General features: G+C 42.9%; 1 protein-coding gene across 3 annotated transcripts in view; it reads left to right on the top strand.

The window, feature by feature from the left end:
- Positions 1-15,606, top strand: part of LOC126260801 (uncharacterized) — a 386,456-nt gene that overhangs the window by 54,205 nt on the left and 316,645 nt on the right. For 2 of the 3 annotated variants that reach the window (XM_049958161.1, XM_049958163.1), the window contains exon 4: positions 6,750-6,932. The exons of the other annotated variant lie outside the window; for it this stretch is intronic. In XM_049958161.1, the coding sequence (XP_049814118.1) occupies positions 6,750-6,932 (183 nt within the window). The remainder of the gene's footprint in view (positions 1-6,749; positions 6,933-15,606) is intronic. 3 annotated transcript variants of the gene reach the window in all.

Genomic DNA, 15,606 nt, shown 5'->3' with positions numbered 1-15,606 from the left:
GCATGCATCAGGGACCTTGTACATTTGCCAAAAAAATAAAAAAGCACGGAAACTCCCATTCTGTCTCGGAATCTGGCAGAAAACCCAAAGAGATTCGCTTCATACATAAGGCACACCTGTGGCAAGATGCAATCCATACCTTCACTGCCCGATAATTACGGTGAAGCCACTGATGATAGTGCCACTAAAGCAAAGCTATTAAATACGTTTTTCCGAAATTCCTTCACCAAAGATGACGAAGTAAATATTCCTGAATTACAATCAAGGAAACTGCCAAGAAGAGAAACGTAGAAGTAGATATCCTCGGTGTAACAGAGCTGCTAAAATCTCTTAATAAAAGCAAGACCTCTGGTCCAGACTGTATACCAGTCAGGTTCCTCTCAGAGTATGCTGATACAATAGCTCCATATTTAGCAATTATATACAGCCGCTCGCTCACAAAGATCCGTACCTAAAGACTGAAAAAGTGCTCAATTCACACCGATACCCAAAAAGGGAAGTAGGAGTAACCTACTGAATTACAGGCCCATATCACTAAAGTCGATTTGCAGTACGGTTTTGGAACATATACTGTGTTCGAACATTATGAAGTACGTCCAACAAAACGATTTATTGACACTTAGCACAGAATCAGAAAATATCGTTCTTACGGAACAGAACTAGTCCTTTATACTCATGAAGTAGTTAGTGCTATCGACAGGGGATGTCAAATTGAATCCGTATTTTTAGATTTCCAGAAGGCTTTCGACACCGTTGTTCAAAAGCGTCTTCTATCCAAACTGCTTGCCTCTGGAATATAGGCTCAGTTGTGCGCCTGGATGCGTGATTTCCTGTCAGGTCACAGGTCGTAGTAATAGACGGAAAGTCATCGAGTAAAACATAAGTAATATCCGGCGTTCCACAAGGAAGTGTTATAGGCCCTCTATTGTTCCTGATCTATATTGACGACATAGGAGACAATCTAAGTAGCCGTCGTAGATTGTTTGCAGATGATGCAAACCGCCTTGTAAAGTAATCAGATGACCAAAATGAATTGCAAAATGATTTAGATAAGGTATCTGTATGGTGCGAAAAGTGGCAATTCACCCTGAATAAAGAAAACTGTGAAGTTATTCACATGAGTAGTAAACGAAATCCGCTAAATTTCGTTTACGCGATGAGTCACACAAATCTGAAGGCTGTAAATTCAACTAAATACTTAGGGATTACAATTACAAGTAACATAAATTCCAACGAACCACATGTTGTGGGTAGAGCAAATCAAAGACTGTAATTCATTGGCAGAAAACTTAGAAGGTGCAACAGGTCTGCTAAAGAGACTTCTTACACCACGATTGTCCGCCCTATTCTGGAGTACTGTTGTGCGGTGTGCGATCCCATCAGGTGAGACTGACGGATAACATTGAAAAAGTTCAAAGAAGGGCAGCTCCTTTTATATTATCGTGAAATAGGGGAAATAGTGCCACAGGCATGATACGTGAATTGGAGTGGCAATCATTAAAGGCGTTTTTCTTTGGGACGGGATTTTCTCATGAAATTTAGATCAGTTTTCTCCTTCGATTGCGAAAACATTCTGTTGGCACCCACGTACATAGGGAGAAATGATCAACACGACAAAATAAGGGAGATCAGGGCGGCCCGTTAGAGAGTGGGACGGTAGACGGACAGCTTGAAGGTGGTTCATTGAACGCTCTGCCAGGCACTTTATTCTGAATAGCAGAGTAATCACGTAGATGTAGATGTAGAAACAATATGCGAAACGGAGAGTAGCTGAAACTTAACCATTATTACGTTCTTTTCATAAACTGTATTTAATTATGTACAAAACAACAAAATTCCGTAAAATCAACTCTTCCTGACATTGGCTGTAGTTGTATAAATATGTTGATAAGTATAACTGTCGTACTGCAGATGCTATTACTTCGCACTCTCATATTTATCTTGATTTAGAAATTTGTGAACACCTGAGTGTGCACGTACGAGCCGGCACTGCCCATAAGAAGAACTCTTTGTGGAGAGTAACCACAAATACCGATTCAGCAACGGCTGAGACAGTCGTACAATTAAGGTGTGGCCATCTGGTCGCCCACAGAAGGAGCACCCCATCCACCGCTCTATGAGGAGGGGAAGGGCGGGGGGGGGGGGCAGCTCGCCACAGCGGGTTAACTTTGCTGACCGCTGACAGCACCAAACACTCTCCTCACCTTTCCCTTTCTCTCTGAACCAACGAGAAACAATGTCCCCCCCCCCCCCCCCCAACTATAATGCTTCTAAAGTTCCGCTTATGCGTGTACGACACCATTTTCAGCCAGGCAGCTCTCCCACGTTGAAAGAAGACAATTATAATTACCATATCTAAACAAAAAAAGCCAGCTATGTTGTTAATATACGCGCCATTACTGAAAGTCACTTTTATTAACTACACGAAAAGCCAAGTATAACTATCGCTATTAACATAATTTCGAATGATCTCTAGAATTCCAAAGACACAGGCTGAACAACTAGTTCTTTGCAGTAATTAAAAAACATTAATGCTCCTAAAACTTACCTGTGCATCAATAATGCGTAACATCGCATACATATTTACGGTTTTAACATTGGAAAGCCAATAAATAACCGCTAACCTACCACAACACGATATTTACTCAAATAAACCCTGCAGTATCATTAATTAGTGGCGGTGCTACAATGTCCATAAATACAATTCTGTAGATGAGATCCACCAGCGCTCCAAGACAGAATAAGAAGACATATCACACTCGCAATAATAGTGTCCAATGTCACTATAAGCCTCGTAAATAGATGCGGAAATACGGCGAAGTATAGAGGTCCTAGGCACACAGAAATGAGTCCCAGCAAAGGTCACAGTGACACAGAAACAAACTGTATCCACATATACAGTCAGCCATAAACTCACAGAGGCCACGGCATCTCTCTCACGATATGAGAAACTCTCTAGTTGCATCTTTTGCCTAGCGCTGCACTACACGAATAGCGTCTTTGGTTGGAAGCAGCAGAATTTCCTATCATGTGACACAATCTAGCAACGTGGTGATGGCTTAGCAGCATATTTATCCGTCTCGGTGTGTTATTTTTTATGCGTACGGCATCTTTGGTTGCAAATCGATTGTGTTATGACGTCATTAATATGAAATGACATTATTTCTATCATCGTGTTCATTTCTGACACTATGGCGCCAGCCACACTAGTAACGAAATGATGACTTGGCAGGGTACATAAATCGGACCCGCGCTGCATTGTGACTGGCTGACAGCATCATGACGTTGACACGTTGTCGGGAGCGTTGAGGTGGATATTGCATAACTGGATAAAACGCGAAGCTTGACGGAAATAGACTACTCAGATATCTGCCTATTTCTGATCTCTGATGGCTCCTCGAATGACGAAATATTAAACTATTGTTATCAAATAGCCGTAGCCTAGGCCTCACTTAATTTGTTATTAACAAATACACACGGCCTACAGACTCTCCTTCCAGAGTGCCCCAGCTACAAATGCGGAAAATTGTGCAGAGATAAGGAATAAGTACGATAATGGCGTTTTATTGATTGTTATTAACAAATGCAACCAAGTGGTGTGGCGTAATGTAGTTTGTTATTAACAAATAGCACATCATGACCCTGTCTGTGCTGTCCGGCTCCGAAGTGAACGCCTTCCACTCAAGTAACCCATTTACAAAGCGTGGTATGGGGGTGGAGGGGTGCCCATGTCTTATTGATCTACTGAGTCTCCAGCCATTTTATTCTGCTCCCATTGGCTGAGAGGAAGGTCTTTCCCGCCAATTTTATTTACATAACCACTATTGAGTTGCGTAATAACCTTGAATATAAATCAAACAATTGCATAAGATATGTGGGATGTTCTCCGTGGGGGGGCGGGGGTGAGTGGTGTTGGGGGGGGGGGGGGGGGGCACCAAGGAGCCCAAGGACGTAACCTGGAATTGGAAGTCCTTATCACTGTAACCTGGTGCTAAAGGTCAAGGTCATGTCCTGAGCGAGCTGGTAACGTACACCTGTGAGCGTGCGGGCCTTTTCGTGTTTCCAAGACGAACAAGCCAGGGATATACTGTAGAAATGTCCTGTGCAGAAGGTCTATAATTATCTGTTTGGAATGGGAGGAACAGTCTTGTTGCTACCATATGAGCAGTAGGATATCTCCCACCAAGTACGGCTACATGTATATCTGGTTCTGCAGATATTTGTGGCCGTTTTAAGCTCCCATCAGTGAAACAGGGACCAATGTCGATATTCTTGAATAGCATATTGACATTTTGACGGGCCCTAATCGTTGTTTATATACGTGCGTGGTGCGGTGTCGTTGCTATTTCTGAACTTACTTACCTCAGTGGGCTGCTCTGAACGACTGCCCGACCTGATGCGGCGTCTTCTTTGTTTCAGTGTGGAAAGGCTCTTTAAAAGACAGGTTGTGCTATGCGTGTCAGCAGGATGCAAAAATGTTACTGTCTCACAACTGACAAGAGGACTCTTTCCGTCAGGCCCCACTGAAGCTTCATAAGATCTTGGATTGGGACTCTTCTACAGCATCGTGAGAGGCAAGATAGATTTCCGTGTGAAATGACTGAAACATTTTAATATGTCGCATTAGGTCCATAGCAAGGATCGCCACTGGGATACGTGCCACAATGCGAACATTATCTGCAAAACGTAGATTTACTGAGATGCCCATTAAACAATTTTTGTTTGAGCCATCAGACATCAGACAGTTTTGACGACGACGGCCACCAATTGCTCTCCTGTGCCATTCTCTTCACCTTAGGGCAGCACTTGCGATCTACGTCCTCAGTCACGTGCTGAAGGCATTACAGACACTATCGTCGTCCACAGTTTTCACACTCTGCTGCAGCGTCTTCTACCGTGGATGTTATTCTCCGTTGTCTTAACACACGACTTACCATGTTGTCCTTTTTTCTACTCAGTGTTTTCCACATGTTCATTTATTCCCAGAATCTTAGGAGAACTTTCTCATTCCTTAATCAAACAGTGTACCTTCTATAGCACCGCGTCTCAGGCATTTCGATCCTCTTTAGTTCTAGTTTTCCTATAGTCCACCATCCACTAACATACAATGTTGGGCTCCAAACGTACATTCCCAGAAATTTCTTTCTCAAATCAAGGCTTATTTTTGTTCCTGGCAGACTTGTTTTCGCCGAGAACGCCCTCTTCCCATGTGCCAGTCTGCTTTCTACGTTCTCCTTGGTTCGTCAGGCAAGGATTATTTTGTTTCAAAGGTAAATGAATTCCTTAACTCCCCTACTTCGTGATCACCATTTTTGATGTTCAGTGCCTCGCTGTTCTCGTTTCTGCTACTTCTCACTATTTTCAGCCTTCTGCGGTTTATCTCAGTTCATATTCTGTACTCATTAGCTTGTTGATTCTATTCAACAGATCCTACGATACTTGTTCACGTTCACTGTGGATAGCAATGTCATCGGTGAATCTTATCATAGATATCCTTTTCCCACGAATTATAATCCTACTCTTGAAGACTTCTTTTATTTCTGTCATTGTTTCTTCGATGTATAGATTTACGGGTGGAAGCAGCGTCCCTGTCTTAGCCCTATTTCTAACCGGAGCAGTTCAATCTTAATCTTCTAGTCTTATTGTTCCCTCTTCGTTCTTGTACATACTGTGAAGTTTTCTCGTCTTCCCCTATAGCTTAAGGCGACGTTCATCAGGTACGTGAGAGGGTCTCTTTAAACTTTGAACCCTACTGGTATGCACTTGCAGCTATTGGGATAGTGTTAAGGAAGCAGTTGATATTAAATTAGCAAGTAACCTTATAAATAGATGCCGGCCGGAGTGGGCGAGCGGTTCTAGGCGCTTCAGTCTGGAACCGTCGCAGGTTCGAATCCTGCCTCGGGCATGGATGTGTGTGATGTCCTTAGGTTAGGTTTAAGTAGTTCTAAGTTCTAGGGGACTGATGACCTCAGATGTTAAGTCCCCTAGTGCTCAGAGCCATTTGAACCATATAAACAGAGATGGAGGTTTTTGTTCAAAATCTGCATGGAAACCTGCTATCTCGCTTGTCAAAAAGCAGAGAACTGACTCAATGCTCCCTCACCGATTCATTATTAATTTCACTATCGATAACTTCTTATGTCTGTCACCTTTGGTTTGTGATGGCGCTAGTGTTTACACTGTGTGTGTGTGTGTGTGTTATGTTTCGGGAGTTTACTGTAAACTCGACGTCACCCACCTAGTACTTTGAATGCGAACACAGGTCTTTCGTTTCCATCTGCAATTTCGTCTGTTTTATGATACCTTTGAAGTAACTTTGTAACAGCACAGTCTATAAAGAAATAAAACTGACAGTATGTGCATCGTTAGCTACTGGATGCAACACACAGTTAGACCCCTCTGTTTTTTTGCTCTAAGGCTACAAGTAGCGCCCCTTCTGCCACGTTGAGCAAAGCTCCATATCTTGGAATCTTGGCTGGGCTACGGCAGCTACAATTGTGAAAAATCAGTAAAGATTTATTCACTAATTTCTAAACGTTGGCTACCGCTACCCAGACAGAAAAAAACGCCAAAAAGCTGAACACACATGTTTTGTTGCTATTTTAGACTCTTCGAATCTACTTTTAAGTAATAACTTTAATGAAAACATTTGGTTACATTATGTTTGTAATTTACGTATGTATGGGACTTTGTTGCCGAGGTGACTGTACAAAGCACTGATTCCCAGTGGAGCGTACATTCTGTTTCAGTGAACAGCTGACGGGCAGCATATGCAGCAGCCTTCCCATCGTGTGCGACGGCCTAGCCGATACCGACAGATTTCCTGGAAACCCCAGCATCTACTACATCTGTGTCAGCGACGACGGGGTCGAAATTTACCCCTCTTTGTACAGATGCCCACACGGAGGAATTTACAACCCGAGCACCTACCAGTAAGTGCACTACGTAACCTATCAGCAGGACACACCTACTTCATTTAAAACATTGTTGTTGTGCATGGCATGAGACGACTTTAATTTTTGTGCTTTTAGCCTACGATAAAAGAAAAACCGTGTAACATTAATTCTAAAAAAAAAGGCTAACGATTTTCATTATTTTGATAGACAATGTTCTACAGCTGACTCTGGAAAACACAATTTCCGAAATCTTCTAGAGCTCATTACAACAGATATTGTGCTGAGGGTCGTGGCGTGGAAATCGCATTTACTTTAGGTTCTTTGAAAGGCTGCCATCTGATATTCCCCGGAATCAGAACATAGAACGCAAATTAGCATTATTACCAAAATGCTCGTTCAGTAAGAAATACAATAACCTACTATGAAATAGATTGTTAAGTGTGTCGCAGAACATACTCTAAAATGGATGACAAGTAATTTAATCACCTAATTTAATAAGAGAATTAACATGGTAAGAATGTATATGAAACTTCAGATCACTGTGCGAACGCACTTGCTTTGACCGCCAAAATGAATTAAGTCGTTGCATACACCCCACGCTTTCGTCATCGGCTTGAAACACGTCCTCCTTGCGGGTAAACTAACCAGGTGGTCTCATTCTCTGTCTCCCATAATTTATTCTTTAATTATTGCGATTGCAAGTTTGGTGGTCCTCGCCCCCAAAAGCGCTTCTTTCCAGACAGTAGTATGTGTACCAAGTTTAGCTGAAATCTATGCAGGGGTATAGTGGGAGCTTTTTACCTGCGGCTCCACCCGTGTATACACATGTCACATATATGTAACATTATTATCCCATATTTGTACACAATTTCATCTCTATCTCTAGCGAATTTCATCCCGTGGTTTCGTTTTCAGGCTGTTCCATGTTCATAGCGTCTTATCTTCTATCTACAATTATATAATTTTGGAGCTACACTCAGCGACTATGTGGATACTGTATGAGTAATTTGTTGGGAGTACAGTTCAAAAATGGTTCAAATGGCTCTGAGCACTATGGGACTCAACATCTTAGGTCATAAGTCCCCTAGAACTTAGAACTACTTAAACCTAACTAACCTAAGCACATCACACACACCCATGCCCGAGGCAGGATTCGAACCTGCGACCGTAGCAGCCCCGCGGTTCCGGACTGCAGCGCCAGAACCGCTAGACCACCGCGGCCGGCGGGAGTACAGTTAGCAGAAATGCAGTAATAAATTAAAACGTCAAACATGATGCGGCAGTTTTCCACGGATACAGTAATTATGACGTGATATCTATTGAATTATGTGTGGTACAATGACATAATTTTCGACGTGCGTTCAACCGTATATGTGTATAGGCCTACTGCCTGCAAAACGTGTGGCGAATAGAGTTAGTAATAAAGAAGTCGTGTCTGTTGTGGCAGTTTTATTGTATAAAAACTAAACTACACCCTGCCCGAACAGGCCATGAAGGCTCAACGCTACTGACCGGCCGCCGTGTCATCCTCAGCCCACAGGCGTCACTGGATGCGGATATGGAGGGTCAGCACACCGCTCTCCCGGTCGTATGTCAGTTTACGAGACTCGAGCCGCTACTTCTGAATCAGGTAGCTCCTCAGTTTACCTCACAAGGGCCGAGTGCACACCGCTTGCCAACAGCACTCTACAGAGACGGCATGGTCACCCATCCAAGTGCTAGCCCAGCCCGACAGCGCCTAACTTCAGTGATGTAACGGGAACGGACGTTACCACAGCGGCAAGACCGTTAGCAGTTGTACTGTATTGCAGCGAAAATGTATTAAGCGATACACTTTTTCCTTTCATCATTTTGTACGAGGTGTAAGCGACAAAAATTGTCGTAGAAGTTTGATGTTGCGCTTAAAGTTTGTTGCAAGTGACAATGATCTCTCATTCTCAAATATTGGCTGAAAAAATTCTGGTACCTGCGCGTCACGAACTGCACTACGCCTTCACCTCATTCTCGTAGACAGATAAGTGGTTCCTACCCGCATAGTGCTTCTTCCCAGGCAGTAAGCGATACATGTAGGCCCTACCAAGTTTGGTTTAAATCGATCCAGTAGTTATGGAGATTTGGAACAGACATACATACATTGTTACAATATGCGTGGATTTCTTGAATAGTCGCAGAACGCTATTTAAAATGGGAAATCGTGAAATCTGGTTGCTGAAACAACCAGAAATAGAGCTGCTCATCTACCCAAAAATCTGTACCTTAACCCCAACATACACTTCCTGATTTTATGCTCAGGGTCATTATTTTTGTAAGGCAGAACATCCTCTCCTTCTCGTTGACTTTCCCCATTTTGCATTTTCTGGGTATGTGACGTTGTCTGAAAAGATCAGTTTGAGTTAATCTCTTGTACCAAAATCAGTAACTTAAGTTAACAAACAGTTGGCCGAGCTTTGAATTGCAAATTTTCAGAGGTACGCCTATGCTGTGTGTATGTTGTGCACTGCGTCTCATTCACGATCAGATACCTCCTTCAACATAACCCTTTCGGTCATGGCGTCCTCATATAAGGACACACTAAATAAATGATTAGTATATTAAAATTCGTTAAATTGTACCATTTGTGATTATTGTTCTCAGATTGTCACAAACAGAGAGTTTATTTGAAAACAGTGTCGACATCTCCTGTCAATTTGTGGTCCCACAAAACAAAATTGAATGTGCACAGTCACATGGGCGTTTCCCAGTAATCTTTGTACCTCCCGTCAGCCGGTTAATGTCTCCTGAATGTAGGTAAAAAAATTATTTGTGGTTAGAAAGGTGCATTCTTGAGGGTGAAAACTAAAGATGTCTTTCAGAACGAAAGGTAAGTGACATATCTGTAACTTTATGCATGTCTCCAAATGAGGAGATTATGATTGAAAGCTTGTGATAGCATAGAAATGTAGGACATTATTTGGCTGTCTTTTTAGTCTTCTTATGGTGATTTCACAATGCCCCGAGGCCAAGACAGACGAAGGCCAATTTATTTATTTATTTATTGGTCCGTGGGACCAAATCAAGGGGAAGTCTCCATGGTCATGGAACGAGTCAATACATGAAATTATAACACGATAGTAGAAACAGATAAAATGAAATATAAAAAACATATTCAGGCGACAAGTCGTAAGTTTAAATAAAGAAAATCAACAATGTAACACTGGAATTTGCTTAATTTTTTAGCTCTTCCACGAGCTCCTCGACAGAATAGAAGGAGTGAGCCACGAGGAAACTATTCAGTTTAGACTTAAAAGAGCTTGGGCTATTGCTAAGATTTTTGAGTTCTTGTGGTAGCTTATTGAAAATGGATGCAGCAGAATACTGCACTCCTTTCTGCACAAGAGTCAAGGAAGTGCATTCCACATGCAGATTTGATTTCTGCCTAGTATTAACTGAGTGAAAGCTGCTAACTCTTGGGAATAGGCTAATATTGCTAACAACAAACGACATTAAAGAAAATATATACTGTGAGGGCAATGTCAGAATTCCCAGACTATTGAATAGGGGTCGACAAGAGGTTCTAGAACTTACACCACATATAGCTCGAACAGCCCGTTTTTGAGCCAAAAATACCCTTTTTGAATCAGAAGAATTACCCCAAAAAATAATACCATACGACATAAGCGTATGAAAATATGCGAAGTAGACTACTTTTCGTGTTGAATTGTCAGTTATTTCAGATACTGTTATAATGGTAAATAAAGCAGCATTTAGTTTCTTAACAAGATCCTGGACATTGGCTTTCCACAACAGCTTACTATCTATCCGAACGCCTAGGAACTTGAACTGTTCCGTCTCGCTTATAATATGCCCATTCTGTCTGATCAAAATATCGGTTCTTGTTGAATTGTGAGTTAGAAACTGTAAAAACTGAGTCTTACTGTGATTTAGCATCAAATTATTTTCCACAAGCCATGAACGTATTTCATGAACTACATTATTCGATACTGTTTCAATATTACACACAAGATCCTTCACCACCAAGCTGGTGTCATCAGCAAACAGAAATATTTTTGAATCACCTGTAATACTAGAAAGCATATCATTTATATAAATAGGAAACAGCAGTGGCCCCAGTACCGACCCTTGGGGAACGCCCCACTTAACAGTGCCCCATTGGGAATGAACATCATTACCACTCTCAATATTGCGGAGAATTACCTTCTGCTTTCTGTTCTTAAAGTAAGAGGCGAACCAATTGTAAGCTACTCCCCTTACTCCATAATGGTCCAACGTCTGCAGTAATATTTTGTGGTCAACACAGTCAAAAGCCTTGGTTAAATAAAAGAAAACACCTATCGTTCGCAACCTTTTATTTAATCCGTCCAAAACCTCACAGAGAAAAGAGAATATAGCATTTTCAGTTGTTAAACCATTTCTAAAACCAAACTGTACATTTGACAGCAAATTATGTGAATTTAAATGCTCCAGTAACCTTGTATATACAACCTTCTCGATAACTTTAGCAAACACCGATGGCATAGAAATAAGTCTAAAATTGTCAACATTATCCTTTTTATAAAGTGGCTTCACTACCGAGTACTTTAATCGGTCAGGAAACCGACCACTCCTAAAGGAAAAGTTACAGATATGGCTAAGTACTGGGCTAACATACATAGAACAATACTTCAGTATTCTGCTAGATACCCCGTCATATCCATGAGAGTTCTTGGTCTTTAGTGATTTAATTAGTAACTCAATCTCCCTCTTGTCAGTATCATGGAGGAGCATTTCAGGTAACAGTCTCGAAACACTTTTTTCTAAAGAGCGCTATATGATTCCCTGTTGGGACTATGTTTCTATTTAGTTCACCTGCTATATTCAGAAAGTAATTATTAAATACTGTACATATATGCGACTTATCAGTAACACGGACATTCCCACTACGCACTGATTCTACACTCCTGGAAATGGAAAAAAGAACACATTGACACCGGTGTGTCAGACCCACCATACTTGCTCCGGACACTGCGAGAGGGCTGTACAAGCAATGATCACACGCACGGCACAGCGGACACACCAGCAACCGCGGTGTTGGCCGTCGAATGGCGCTAGCTGCGCAGCATTTGTGCACCGCCGCCGTCAGTGTCAGCCAGTTTGCCGTGGCATACGGAGCTCCATCGCAGTCTTTAACACTGGTAGCATGCCGCGACAGCGTGGACGTGAACCGTATGTGCAGTTGACGGACTTTGAGCGAGGGCGTATAGTGGGCATGCGGGAGGCCGGGTGGACGTACCGCCGAATTGCTCAACACGTGGGGCGTGAGGTCTCCACAGTACATCGATGTTGTCGCCAGTGGTCGGCGGAAGGTGCACGTGCCCGTCGACCTGGGACCGGACCGCAGCGACGCACGGATGCACGCCAAGACCGTAGGATCCTATGTAGTGCCGTAGGGGACCGCACCGCCACTTCCCAGCAAATTAGGGACACTGTTGCTCCTGGGGTATCGGTGAGGACCATTCGCAACCGTCTCCATGAAGCTGGGCTACGGTCCCGCACACCGTTAAGCCGTCTTCCGCTCACGCCCCAACATCGCGCAGCCCGCCTCCAGTGGTGTCGCGACAGGCGTGAATGGAGGGACGAATGGAGACGTGTCGTCTTCAGCGATGAGAGTCGCTTCTGCCTTGGTGCCAATGATGGTCGTATGCGTGTTTGGCGCCGTGCAGGTGAGCGCCACAATCAGGACTGCATACGACCGAGGCACACAGGGCCAACACCCGGCATCATGGTGTGGGGAGCGATCTCCTACACTGGCCGTACACCACTGGTGATCGTCGAGGGGACACTGAATAGTGCACGGTACATCCAAACCGTCATCGAACCCATCGTTCTACCATTCCTAGACCGGCAAGGGAACTTGCTTTTCCAACAGGACAATGCACGTCCGCATGTATCCCGTGCCACCCAACGTGCTCTAGAAGGTGTAAGTCAACTACCCTGGCCAGCAAGATCTCCGGATCTGTCCCCCATTGAGCATGTTTGGGACTGGATGAAGTGTCGTCTCACGCGGTCTGCACGTCCAGCACGAACGCTGGTCCAACTGAGGCGCCAGGTGGAAATGGCATGGCAAGCCGTTCCACAGGACTACATCCAGCATCTCTACGATCGTCTCCATGGGAGAATAGCAGCCTGCATTGCTGCGAAAGGTGGATATACACTGTACTAGTGCCGACATTGTGCATGCTCTGTTGCCTGTGTCTATGTGCCTGTGGTTCTGTCAGTGTGATCATGTGATGTATCTGACCCCAGGAATGTGTCAATAAAGTTTCCCCTTCCTGGGACAATGAATTCACGGTGTTCTTATTTCAATTTCCAGGAGTGTATATCCTCGACCTGTCTCTGCAGACCAACCACTTCCTTTACGACTGGCCCTACACAAGAAGAAGTTATAGAGCTCCTTAATCGATCTGAAATTAACGGTCCATCCGATGATCCTGGCTATAATTTCGAACAACAGGACAATGATGGACGTAATGTTAGACGTTTTATACCATACGGTATACTGTAAGCTGAGTAGCCTAGAAGCAAAGCCCGCTAACTTCATGAAAGTGACACAGATAACCACGAAACACACTTCCAATCCAAACACAATGCATTGGCAGCGAGAATGTTATTCTTGCGTACGAATTTGTTACAGCGCAGCCAAGCTAAAGCTGAGTAAGAAAAATATCCATTCTAATCGTAACAGACTGAAAGGTAGCTTTGAATGGCCAGAATGGAAAGTCTGTTGTCTGTTCACGTGCTTTGCATCCGGACATGGCAGGGCGACAGCCACGCCTATTGGGCATTTAACGGGTTTTGCACCCGAAGACAGCAGTTAGCGCATTTGAAATGGAACACGATTTTCGGCAGCCATTTTCGACGGTTTATAGCCGGTTTTGCAGCCTGAAACATATCCCATCACTTAGGCGCTGAAAAAAATCTATACGGCCGTGTGCCCACCACAAAATCGACATAAAATGAATTTAGCGTCTTTTTCATCTGGGTCACTCAGATGTACGTTTTCTATGAGTTTTTCTTTCCGTAATAGCATTTTTTATTATAGGGTCTGGAGAAATATGTTGAAATCGACCGGCCAGAAGTTATTGAAGTTTAAATAAACGTATGGGAGGGATCTACAAGATGTATTTTCTGATGACATTATCGGACATTCATCAGAACGCGAAAGTGGACCCTTCGCTCGTTTGCTCATGGATTGATATTGCGTGTGTAAATGCATGGATTGAGTACAAGAGAAACGCATCAGAATTAGGTGTTCCTAAAAATAAGACCCTCGATTTGCTTCATTTTAGGAGATGAGTGGCCAAAGTACTGACATAGATAAGCCAGCTGCCAGGAAAGGGGGCGTCCCACTAATGAGAGTCCAAGTACTTCAAAACAAGCCAGTGCGGAAGTTCGTCCACAAGCTGATGTTCGTTTGGGCAACGTTGGGCTTCTTCCAGTGGTCAGTGACAAAAAATCACTTGACAGGTGCAAGAAACCGGGTTGCAAAGGCAAAACACATTTTATTGTGTAAAATGTGACATTCATTTATGTCTGGATAGAAAAAAATTGTTTCTTTGATTATCATTCTTCACAAGTGAAAAACCATAGTTTATGTATATAATCATTAAGTAAGCTTTGTGTAGTTTACGTATTTTGATGAAATAAAATCAAATAAGGTACTTCGACTTTTCGATTTGTACTGCATCCACTTGAACGCAATTTGGGGACGCGTTGTATCCCACTTAGAGGGGGCACCCCGGAATATTTCATGTATCTGAAAAACCATAATTTAATTCGAAGAACTGGGTAACAAAGCAATGATTTATTTTTTATCAGAAAAAAAATAATTGGTGACCAAAAGGGTTAAGAGAAAGACGATGTATATTTTGAGTCTCCGCGCTTTTTAATTTATCGTGTTTAATTCACATAGTACAAAATGATTGGAATCGCGCTCCTGCTACGTTCGCAGGTTCGAATCCTGCCTCGGGCACGGATGTGTCAGATCTCCTTAGTTTAGTTAGGTTTAAGTAGTTCTAAGTCTAAGACTGATGACCTCAGAAGTTAAGTCCCATAGTGCTCAGAGCCATCTGGGGGACTGATGACCTCAGATGTTAAGTCCCATAGTGCTTAGAACCGTTTGAACCATTTGAACAAAATGATTTTTGAGATAAAATATTCTTTCATCCATTCACGACGCCACTGTAATATTACTGCGCGCCTAGTGACAGATCCATACCTCGCCCATTATTTCGCTGAATGTGTTAGCAAGGCACCCGAGAAAAGGACTGTAATTGAATCTCATCCAGAGAAAACTACTAATGTATTGTAACAGGTACATTATATCGGAAAAACAATGATGAAATATTGAGAATCTCGAATGATGACTTACTACCGCGGGAACGCTGCGCTCGTGACGTTTTTTAAATGAAGTACTAATCATGTGGATTACAAAGTCTTTTAGTGGTACTTGATTTCGAATTACAGGTATAGAGCATATTCAGTCCTCAGAGGCAGAGGTGCTAAACGAGAAAAAAAAAGTTGTATAAAAATATCGCGAATCACGGCATGACAGAAAAAGACATATAGACTGCACAATATATGTTCTATACTAGACACAGTGAAAAATCTGTTTATCCATGACCGCTAATACCGGCGTGCCGTATACACTTAAAAGCTCATTGTTGCAAAAAAG

This window comes from Schistocerca nitens, chromosome 5 (genome assembly GCF_023898315.1).
Source record: "Schistocerca nitens isolate TAMUIC-IGC-003100 chromosome 5, iqSchNite1.1, whole genome shotgun sequence".
In the NCBI taxonomy this organism is placed as follows: Eukaryota; Metazoa; Arthropoda; class Insecta; order Orthoptera; family Acrididae; genus Schistocerca; species Schistocerca nitens.
Note: the sequence above shows the minus strand (reverse complement) of the source record. Positions and strands in the feature narration are given on the sequence as shown.